This window comes from Mastomys coucha, unplaced genomic scaffold, assembly GCF_008632895.1.
Source record: "Mastomys coucha isolate ucsf_1 unplaced genomic scaffold, UCSF_Mcou_1 pScaffold23, whole genome shotgun sequence".
Taxonomy (NCBI): domain Eukaryota; kingdom Metazoa; phylum Chordata; class Mammalia; order Rodentia; family Muridae; genus Mastomys; species Mastomys coucha.
This window is the reverse complement of record NW_022196906.1, coordinates 118,229,683-118,241,544: the sequence shown is the minus strand read 5'-3', so window position 1 is coordinate 118,241,544 and position 11,862 is coordinate 118,229,683. Positions and strand designations below refer to the sequence as shown.

The window sequence follows — 11,862 nt, the reverse complement described above, 5'->3', positions numbered from 1 at the left end:
TATGTATCCCATAAAAAATACATCTACAGCCCTTCTATGGAAGAGAAGTATATGTGATTGGGTCACATGTTTAGCCTCATGAATTTCCCTCTACTTCAGCACAAATAATTGAACTACATGTTGTAGTCACTGTTTTTAAAGTGCTAAAATCAAGCTTTAATTTGTATACTGATAGCACTATATATGATATATATATATGTATATATATATCATATATATATATATGTATGGGTTTATAATTGCTTGAAATTGTCCCTCTTTTAGATACTGCTAATTCTCAAATTTGCAATTGTTCATGCATATACAACTCAAGTTAAGAGAAAGTACTGTTCATTTAAAGGACTGTCTTTGGACATTTAAGAACTCATCCTAGACTGCCTGGACAAGACCCCTTAAAGCAATGCCACAGCAGATTTATATCCCAGGCAGACTATAGGCCTTACAGAAGAAAAATTGGCCATAAAATCTCATTCTTTACATCGTCAAAATAGTAATGGCTTGAGATGATAATTTGGTATTTTTAGAGAATATTTCTGATTTTAAAAAATAAAAATAAAATATGCACATGATAAAAGGTGACTATTGATACCTTTTCAGACTTTCTAGTTGCAATTGCCTTAACAGGAAAAGCAACAAAAAATGTAATTGGTCATTGCCTACATTATTTTTCTCTCTTAAGCTAACTTTTCACTCTTTTTAGAATTAACATTGCCTGACCAGGTCATGATCTTCTTCATGCTCCAACCCTCACACTCTGTGTGACAACGCTCAGACTTCAGCCATCATATCCATATGACAGACTTCAACCCACTCTTCACTCCCAGTGTCTCAAATTTGGCTATTTTGAGAACTACCTGGGGGAGTTTCTAAGACTTAGAAACACAGGCACATGTGGGTTGATTAAACAGAATTGTTTGGTGTAGAATTGGAGTGGGACTTAGTGTAAAATTCCCCATGTCATTTCAAAGTGAAGCTAAGATTAAGCCAAGACTAGAATATAGCCTTCATTAATTGTAAGTCCATCTCTTGAATTTATCTAGGCATGATTGTAAGTGGTATCAGACCCTCTCCTCACCCACTCATTCAATGGCTTATCACTGACCGCACACTAAGATTGGAAAACACTGTCAAAACTTGCTAATTCTTGGGTCCTCTGAAACACTCTTTGAGAACGTGAAGTAGACTCTGCTTTTCCCCTGGCACCTGGGATGAGTGGTCCTCAACAGCTTTTCCATTTTAAAGGGATATAGTTTTGTAAGAGTAATTCATCCATGTGGAGTAATAATGGTAATGAAGAAAGGAGAATAAAAAGAATCAATGAAAACCAACTGCATCTCAACTATATTGGAACAATACAAACAATTGGGATATACAAGGTTTGAATGAAATGCAAGGAGAGTTTGGGGCATTTCATGTATGTGAAAATACCTGTTTATAAATAATTTCTGGAGCTTTTTCAAGGTCTGGGTTCCAGCATTCTGAAGATCCACCTGAAACAATTATTTCAATCAAAATGTCAACTTGTATCCTCAACTGATGTTCTTCCTGTTATTCAGAAGCAGTAGGAAAGAGCTTTATGTCATCTACCCTGAGCTGCTCTTGATATGCCTCTGTCCACACTAGAATTAAAGACATAAACAGTAAACAATTCAGTGAAACCATACTCCTTTTTGTATGATGTGGTCCACACTGGTTGACAAACATTCTAGTTATTTGCTAGTTGGCCACTAGGGGGCAGTATAGAATCAATACAGCCTAGGTTATTTGCAGTTTTGATAGCCTTCCCTTTGACTCAAGCAGGAAAAGGGGTCATTTTTCTCTATATATCCTTTAAAATTCATTTTTGAGCCAGGGAATAATGGTGCACACCTTTAATCCCAGTAATTGGGAAGCAGAGGCAGGCATATTTCTGAGTTTGAGACCAGCCTGATCTACAGAGGAAGTTCCAGGGCAGCCTAGGCTATACAGAGAAACTCTCAAAACAGACAAATATACAAAACCCTTTATTTTTAAAACAAAATAAGCTCTTGAGGCATTACAGAATTATAATAACATAGAAATTACAATTCATCTAAATAGTAACAATATGAAGCCAAACAGAACATTAAAATATTTTTAAAATTATGAAAGAAATATATACATAGTCATATGATACCTCAGGCAGTTTTTCTTTGTAAATTCATCTAACATATGGAAAGGTAAGAAGGAGTGTGTATATCAACCATTAAAAAAAAAAGAAAGAAAGGAACAGACACATTTTGTAATGGTTGGTATTGATTGATTGCCTTACTGGATTTAGAATTATCTAGGAAACACATTTCTGGCTGTATCTATGAGGATGTTTTCCCAAAGAATTAGCCAAGAAGGGAAGAACCACCCGGAGTACGAACAACACCATTCCATGGACTGGGGACTTGGACTGAATAAAAAGGAGAAAGTGAGCTGACACCAGCATTCAATTCTTTGCTTCCTGAATGTAGATGTGATGTGACCACCAACCTCACACTCCTCACACAACAGAGTGCATCCCATCAAACTACCAACAACAGTAAACCTTCCTTCCTTAAGCTGCCTTTGTCAGATATTTTGTCACAGCAACAAGGTAAGTTATTAGCACACTTTCCCTTATCCCCACTAAAGCTTTATCATAGCAGATAGAGGGCTCCCTTCCCTTGACTCCTTTCTTCTAAGCCCAGCTGCTTTCCATTCTTAAATCTAAGAAATGAAAAGCAACCCCTTGAAGATTCAAACCCATTGACGAGAAGTTACTGAACCGCTCAGAGCCTGTTTTACTTCCTCCTCCCTTGTCTCTTCCATTAGGAGCATGAACAGCCCAAACATCTTTGAACACCCTCTTTGGAAGCTGGGGCTAAGGCAGACTGAAAACCAGCATGTTCCAACCTCTCCTTGGAGCATCTATCCTCTCTCTGAACAAGAAACATGTGCACATAAATCCCAGTGTTATAGAATTTTCATTACTAAAATTTTTAACATACTTTTGAAATAAAGAAAGAGAGAGAGAGAGAGAAAGAAAGGGAGGAAGAGAGAAAGAAAAACAAAGGCAATGCTCACCCTCCCTATCATGTGACTCCCACTCAAATACCAGACCACAAAGTTGCATATCTTTATTTTCAAATAAATTATTTCAGATTCTTGACTTCTGAAAAAAATCTGTAAATACTCTTTTGATTGAGAGTAAGCACAATTTAAAATTTACAATCTTTCAAGGCAACACTGCTCAAAAACTACATGCTTAGACATAACATCTTTAACTACAAGTTATTATGAAAATTTGTTTGAGGAGGTAAGTTAACTGCTAAAAATACTTTAAAGAGAATATAATCATCATCACCACCCATTTAATCTAAGAACTCTATATTTAAACAAATATTATTTGGTGGTGTTCTCCAAAACAACTACTTACAAAATACTCTCATAATTTTATGTACAACTCACTAAATATACACTCGATTGAAAGTATAAACTGCAATTTTTTACAAAGCACTTTTTATAAGACTCATCTTCAAAGAATTTATAATGAATATAAAAATACAGCTGAATATGTTCATATGTACTTGTAATCTCAGAACTTGAGACGTAAGCAGGAAGATCATGAACTTGACACTAGTGTGGGCTACATAGTAGGGAAGAAGATGTGGATCCTAGGAAAGAAAAAAGCAAACATTCACTTCCTGCTGACAGTCACAGGACTCTGGTTTCACAATCGGAGCTTGAGAAAAACCAGCAGCACCTCTTGATAGGCAGATACCTTAATCTCCTGGACGATTCTAACCCCTGTGTTTCTTCCCCTAGCCTTCGCTATGAAGATCTTAACTGCCCTAGAATTCAAAACAATATCAACTGCAAAAACAACAAGAAAACTTAAACCTCTCAGAAATGGCTAAATTTAGCATTGCTTGTGTGGAGAACCCATCTGGAAATTGTGACTGAAGCCCTCATACTTAGCCTGGAACACAGAGGGCAGTAGTTATTCTTTTCATGGCTCCTGAAGTGTACAACTTGTTTCTAAAATGAATCTCCCAGATATGATTGCTAAGTAAATAGAGAAAATTGATGTTTTGTCATCCCTTGGAGCCTCTGCTCAAGGTTAAAAAGGTATGGGTTCAAACTATGTAAGCAGCCATCGTCTAGACAAGGGGTTCATATTATTCCTAGACTTCGGGCTCATGATTCATAATTCAGGTGTTTTACAGCCTCCTGGTTACCCTTCAGGATCAAAGCTGGTATGGTAGGATTTAGGTCTGAAAGCAGGAACAAAATGTCAGCCTGGGACAACATTATATTTAGGCTGTAAAATGATACTACGTTTCTAGGCCAAACACCTTATTCTTCCTTTATATTTGTTGTTTCCTCAATGGTTATTCCAACCTAATTAACCCTGGGAGTTCTTGTTCACCTCTAACTCCAATTTACCCCAAGTTCTGCTGACTCTACATTTTATATGTAGAAGTGGTTCTTCCCCTGTTGGCAATCAGGCACATCCATGGACAGCAATAAGAGACTTTATGTCAATCAGGCATATTTACAGCCACCTTTCAGGAACTCAGCAATGAGACGCGTCATCTCTAGGCAACAGTATCAGCCTTGTGTCTGTCCTTTTGCACATGCGCCATGGCCCGTGCCTCAAGTCTCTGTGTATGTTTCCCGGCACAGATAAAAGACTCATTCTCCTTGCCCCCCAACAACTCTCCCATTCAGCTTTAAAAGACCCACTCTATTTAAAATAAATATCAAAAAGGTGCATGTATCTTGGGCCCTCTATGACACTAATTTCTTTTTTTAGAAGAACCATTCCTACCTCCAAGCTACATAGAAAAGCTAAGTGATACACAAAACTCAACCCAGGTCATAAGCCAGTAGAAACTTCTTGATCTCCTGTGGACCGGGTATAGACTGAGCTTATACGATCAGGATTGTCTTGCTGGAAAATTGAACAGCGTTTGCAGAAGCGTTTGACAATGTGTTTTCGGAAGAACACTGAGAGATAATTCCGGAACTTCTCCCCAACAAAGGCATAGATGACAGGATTTAGGCAGCAGTGTGTCATGCCAAGAGTCTCTGTTGCCTGCATGGCCTGGTCTAGTCTATTAGAACTACTGCAATTATTCAGTCCAAAGAATTCCTGGAAGGTGGTCAAGAGGAGGACAATGTTGTAAGGAGTCCAGAAGAGAAAGTAGACAATCATGATGGCAAAGATGAGCCTCACAGCCCTGTGCCTCTTCTTCTCATTCCTACAGCGAAACAAGGTTTGGAGAATTCCTGAGTAGCAGATGACCATGACAAGTAGGGGCAGGATCAGGCTCAAGATGACCATCTTTAATGTTTGGAATCTCTTCCAGAAGTGATATTGAATGCGTGGAAAATGAGGACTGCACGTATAATGAAAACCTTCTTTCTGAGATCTGGTAAAGATTATTTCTGGGAGAGAGGCAAAGACAGCCACCATCCAAGTGACTACACTTGTTATCGCTCCAAAGTTGACCGTTCTGACTTTTAACGCAAACACAGCATGGACAATAGCCAAGTACCTATCAATTGTCAGGAGGATAATGAAGAAGATTCCACCAAAATAACCAATGTGATAGAGCCCTGTAAATACTTTACACATTATATTCCCAAAGATCCATTCATTTGCAGCATAGTGAGCCCAGAATGGGAGTGTGAGCAGGAAGAACAGGTCAGAGATGGCCAGGTTGAACAGGTAGATATCAGTCATGCTCTTCAGCTTTTTGCAGCTTATCAAGATGAGGAAGACCAACATGTTGCCCACAAAACCAAAGATGAATACCAGGGAGTAGAGTGGGGGCAGGAGCTGGGCTGCAATTTGTTTCACATTGGTTTTTTGGCAGGGTGCTGACACACCATAATCGATGTCATAGATATAGGTTGGAACTGACCCTTGAAAATCCATCCTGTAAGAACCTATGAATAAAAAAAAAAAAAAGACAATGCTTAATAAAGTTTAAAGTTACTGGCCTACCACAATTATTGTTTTACAACTTAGTAGGTCTTTGAGGCATATATTTCTACATTTAATTTTCTCATCATCAGATGAGTCAAAATTCACCAAAGATGCACTTCATCAAATAAAATCTTGCTTTCCATATCAATGTGGGGTGAATTAATTTGTGAAACTGAGTTGGGTCCTATTTAACTCATGGGCTTAAGATCTCTGCTTAAGATGCCATTTCTAGGCATTTATCCATAAATGCTAGATTTCACACAAATGCCAGTAAGAGTGGGTAGTGGGTGCTAATTATTGTTCTAAGCTTCTTATATATGCATTTGCTAAATGCTTGAGTTAACTATTTGAGACAGGCAATACACTGTTTACGCTTTTCTAGATAAAACACTCCCCAAGAACAGAGAGAATGAATAAGTTAACACAAAAACCACACTACCAGGAAGTAACTTACTTTGAATTTGGGCAGTATGAAACCTTAACTGACATATGTTGCTTGGTAACTAATAAGATCTCTCTCTCTCTCTCTCTCTCTCTCTCTCTCTCTCTCTCTCTCTCTCTCTCTTTCCTTGAGCTTTCCAGAACACTGACTCTTTCTGGATGGTAGCCGATTGGGAGAGCAGTGGAAGGGTAGGGGTCAAAACTTGATTTTTCCAACAATAAAGGTTGCTAAGTATAAATAATATTTACTCTTGATTTTTCATTGTTCTTGGGCCAGAAGAGAAGGCTTCAGAGGAATTAACACCTGTTGCTGAACAACAGGGGATTAAGTAAAGGATTTATTGCAAGTGCTCCCTTCTCTGGCCAGGCAGCCAGAAGCCCTTCACTGGCCAGGCTGGTCAACTCTTTTTGAATCAGAGAGAAAAAGGAAAGGAAAGACATAGACACACTACACACTAGATGAATCAGAAAATGGCTGCATCATTACATTTGGATGGATGGGTGGATGGATGGACGAATGGATGGGTAGGTAGGTGGCACAGATTCCCCCTCCTCCCAGCTACTTGCTCATCTTTATTTCTTCTCTCTGGACTTTTAATAGACAAAAGTTATTAGAAAATTACCTCATAGATAAAATGTTATACAAAATGAGAGTTACAAAAGGATGTTGATATTAAGTTTAAAGCAGTTTTTCATTCTATGTGGTTATTTTAAGTTCATAGTAACTATCTCACATGGCCTTGTCTTATCATAGTGCATAGCTGTGGCTTCATTATTGGACCTGAATACTTTTTCCTTGAACACAAATTAGTCCCAAGCATATTGCTCATTTTAATCTAGTGATGAGAACTCATTGTATTTCTTATTGTGCAGTATGAGGAGTGGGTACATTCTATTCTTGATTTTAACTTTATTACATCTTTCTAGCAAACAACTAAAACCATCTTTTAAAACTTTCTTCCTACAATTATTTGAATCAAATCAGGAACTCTATAAAATCATTAATTCATCTAAACAGCATCAGTTAATTCTTGAAAGTTCATCTTTATGTTGATCTGCAAGAAATCTGACTAATATGGTGGGCTGATACCCAGGAACATTTGGGCTATGTGATAGTGATAGGAAAAGGCATATCAGCTGCAAGAAGCAATCCTGAGTGAAGGCTCTTTGGGACCTTGCCTCTCAGAGCTTTGTCCATGCGAAAAGATGGACCACCATGAAGGCCACCTGCTAGCCTTAGCCTTTCCTAGATGGCTCCTGACAACAGTGCTTCTCTGTAGTCAGAATGAAATGAGGTAATGTCCAAATACTCAAACAGTGTCAAAGAATATAGCATCAGTAATTAAGGTAGTCTACCCTCATTTTTTTCTTTAAAGTTATTTCTGCTTCCTGAGTTTCCACCATCAAGAGTTCTCATATAAGTAGAAGAGATGATCAAGTAGAAAATGACTCTTCCATCTCCGTGGGTGATATTCAGTGTCTAGCCTCTACATCCAACTGGCTTGCCCTATCTAAATTCTACTGCTTTACTTGAAAATGTTCTCTACTTAATTCTCTAAAACTCTTCATACTTCCCATTTAGGCAGCCAAGAAAAGCACGCTCCAAAAAATCTCACCTTCAAGTGCTAATCCAGAATAAGAATTCTCTACTAAGTGTGCTGTAGAAACTTTGATGTTTGTGATCTGATATGAACTTAGACAATTGTTAGGTTTATCTATTTTCTTGGAGACAGGCAGGGCAAGGAGAGAAAGAGAGAACAAGAGACCACAAGAAACTGAGAGCTTCTGGTACATATGTTCAAGCATATACACATGACCCATGGAGAGATTTCACCTCTTTTCAGCTGATTATGAAACCAGATTTCACCCATTTGTTCTAGAAGTTATTGTTAAAAGGTAAGGACTCTGCTTGTTTTTTTTTTAATGTCTCCTTTAAATATTTCATCCACAATCTGTTTTGTATATTTGATGACATCACATGCTGAAACATATCCTAAATTCTTACCTTTCCTGTATCTTAAAGATTATATTTTCAGATAATTCTGTGAGCACCTGGTGCTGACAGATGTCCACTCAGGATTTCCTGTTAAAGTTTTTACTCATCACAGAAGCTGAGCTAACTAATCAACCAAGAGCTGAGAGGTGACTTACCAGAGTCTCTTGTAGGGGGAACGGATGTCTCACCTCCTCTGGCTAGGAGAGCTGTACAAATCAAACATAAAGACAGAATAAAGTAAGAAACACAGTTTCTTTCAGAGAGGGTGGAGTTTAATGAGAAAAGGTATTACGTAGTGTTCAGGGTTGGGGGGTGTTAGATCAGTTCTTCTTTTTTTCTTTAAAGTTGTACTTAAAGTAGAAAATAGAAGGCAGTCTGGTCTGAAAGTTTTTTGAGGAGTTTCCTTCTTTAAACTCTTTTACTTATGTTCTCTGCTCATCTAACTACACACTTTGTTAGAAATTAGTAAAAATGAAAGGGTATTAATGCCAGAAGAACACTTAGATCCATTAATTAAAGCCCACATTTGTCTAACAGACAAATAATGCATGCAATTCTCTGCTTCTCATTGGTAAAGCCAAAATGGCAAGAGAATTTATTCTTCTCATAGTTGCTCTTGATTAAAATAAACTCCAGCCAATTTAAAGTGAGATGGGAGCTTTATTTCAGACATCAACCTTGTTACTTCTTTTATTCATCTTCCCCTCCTTGTCCTACATTTTACACACGTAATTTTTAATGCTCAGTATGACTCTTCTGTGTAAACTAAAACAACTGGCTATCAAACAGGCTTACTATATATTTTCCTGGAAACTAAACATATTTTTCCCTCATATATCTGGTAGCTAGTGAGATACAAAATTATGCATTTTACGTAGGCATTTATGAGTGCCTCTTCTATACAGATTTGAAGGTAACAGAACATCTCACTCCAAGAACATAATTTATCTGGACCCATAAAAGATTTTCTCTTCATGTAACAATGAAGAGAAGTGCATGATAAAATTCAGGATAATATATAATGCCATATGTGACTATGTCAGAGCAGTGGAATTTTAAAAAAACATCAAGAAATGACCGTGGAGCTAATAACACAGCACAGAGCTGCCAATGCAACACAAGAGACCCTGCAAGATACAAGACTTCCACAGCCAGTGTTTAGGCTAAATAACAGTAGTTACTTCATGATTTGTTGTAACAGGCTATTGCCTTTAGTAACTCCATTTTGCTTTATTCTTACTCCTCATTCCCAAGATATGGTTTTCTCCTTGCACTCCAGAGCATCTTGTCTGCAAGGTAAGTCTAGAACACTACCAGTAGATTAATAACTCTGGCTAGCATAGGACTGTCTGACTCAAGTTCCTGGGAATGCTAATTCTATACATAATCCTTAATTTCCTTTTTCCCCAAAACCTTGGAAGCAGGGAGTTGAGGCATCAGTTTGCTTCCTTTGGGTGACTGATGCCTTTAATAAAGGTTGTTTTCTTTCTACCAATGTGTGCCCTGATGATTACTTTTCTATGTGGTAAATGTCCAGACCTGAATTTGGTAGCAATAGGAGGCACTTGCAGCAAGTTTATAGACAAACCACAACACAATAAACAGCAATCTCTTAATTATACACTCAGTAATATTTTCAAAATAAACAAAATTTAAAATCTTATTGTTTTAATATCATTTTCTGAGGTAGACCTCTTCACTGCTGCTAGACAAATGTTCTTATTCTATATGTGAATACTATTTACTCTTATTGTCACCATGTAGATCTAGGACTTAGCTTTGTGTGAGATAATTTCATAGGGTAGCTGAAGTTATGGGAGATCTAGCTCACTGCCCCCTACACACACACACCAGAGGGCAGTGTGGAGAACTATAAAGGCTCAAAAGTCACTCAGACAGGACCTCAAGTGGCCTTGGTAAGATTCTTCACTTCTGTTCCAAATAATGAATCTTGTTCAAGATGTGCTAGCTGATATGTGAGGGAATAAATGCTACCAGAGACTATGTAGTTTGGAAAATATGCCTTGGAACAGAGCCAAGGACAAGATTGCAGTTTGCAGAAAGAAGCCCAGCTAAGCAAGACCTTACCCCCTGTTATGTGCCTGGTCCAGAGGTATGTTCCAGTCCTGGATAAGTTGCCTCAAGTATGCACAAAGAAATGGGGGACTTAGCCCTTATCAGTATTAAAATGAGCTGTGAAAACAGCAAATGAATCTTAAAAACAACATATCTAGGGCTTGGGAAACAGCTCAGTGGGTAAACTGCTTACTGTGAAAGTATACGGACCCGAGTTTGAATTCCCCAGCCTTTAGATTTTTTTTTTTTTTAAAGAAAAAAGTTAAATGTGGTAGTGCACACCTGTAATCCCAGTCCTGAAGGACAGAGACAGGAGGATCCTTGGGGACTACTAGCCAGTCTAACCAATCAGTGAGCTTCTGGGTCAGTGAAAGATGCTGCCTCAAAAACTAAGGTAAAAAATGATAGAGAAAGACAACTGATTTGATCTCTGGCCTCCACATGTGCACATACAGATGCACGAACCCACATACACATGCGTAGACCACATACAGACAAATGTCTGATTATAACATCAACTATGCTGATTATATGAAGTGGAGAAAAACAAAAATAAGAAAAATATCAATATTCTTATAATTAAAAACTAGCCCTTTTAAAATACATTTTAATACTTACCCTTTCCCACAAGCCCTTTTAAACTATTCTCACATACATACCACTTTAGCATCTGTTGAGTTTTTTTGTAATGTTTCCTCAATATTGTAGCACAGTAATTTACTTGTGCTCTTAAATTTTTTTAAGGGATAGGCATAATGGGACACACCTTTACTCTTTGAGTATGAGGCCAGCCCACTATATATAGTGAGTTTCAGGCCAGTTAGGGCTAAATAGTCAGACCTTGTATCAAAATTTTTTTTATTGTGAGTATATTTCTTTAATTGCAGTTTTAATTGAGGGCTTATATCTTATTTGTATAGCTTTTCCAGTTCTTATTTGCATAGACTTATAAAACCATCATCAAGATCTGGTGATAAGGAATATACCCTCCATATGGCCCAGGAAGGTACCCTCTATTTTGCCTATTGGGTAAGGGTCATTCTGACCTTAGGTAGATCAAGTGGTTTTTAATTTCATGAAAAGGGAATTCCAGACACTTCCTTCCTCCTACCTGGTGTCTTTTGCTCCACATCACAACATTAGCTGTGTTGCAAAGGAGATAGGATCTTTTCTGTAGTTTACTAACAGGAACAATAGCATATTAACTGTCATTGCCAATGCTCTTTTGTCATATTAAGGAGGGAATCCTTAGTGCCCACAAGGGTACCTTTAGGGTAGCCAGAAACTCCTCACAGTCCTTATGGAAATAAGAATATTCTACTCATCACCTTTCAGTATCACACATTGTCATCTCGGGGCCTAAACA

General features: G+C 37.8%; 1 protein-coding gene across 1 annotated transcript; it reads right to left on the bottom strand.

Annotated features, from left to right (window-relative positions):
• Positions 1-1,990: 1,990 nt before the first annotated feature.
• Positions 1,991-8,676, bottom strand: LOC116073448 (C-C chemokine receptor type 5). The gene is made up of 2 exons (XM_031345359.1): positions 8,576-8,676; positions 1,991-5,943 (listed from the first exon to the last, which is right to left on the bottom strand). Exon 2 carries the CDS (start codon positions 5,930-5,932, stop codon positions 4,868-4,870), a length of 1,065 nt encoding a protein of 354 aa, XP_031201219.1. The 5' UTR covers positions 5,933-5,943; positions 8,576-8,676; the 3' UTR covers positions 1,991-4,867.
• Between the last annotated feature and the right edge of the window lie 3,186 nt (positions 8,677-11,862).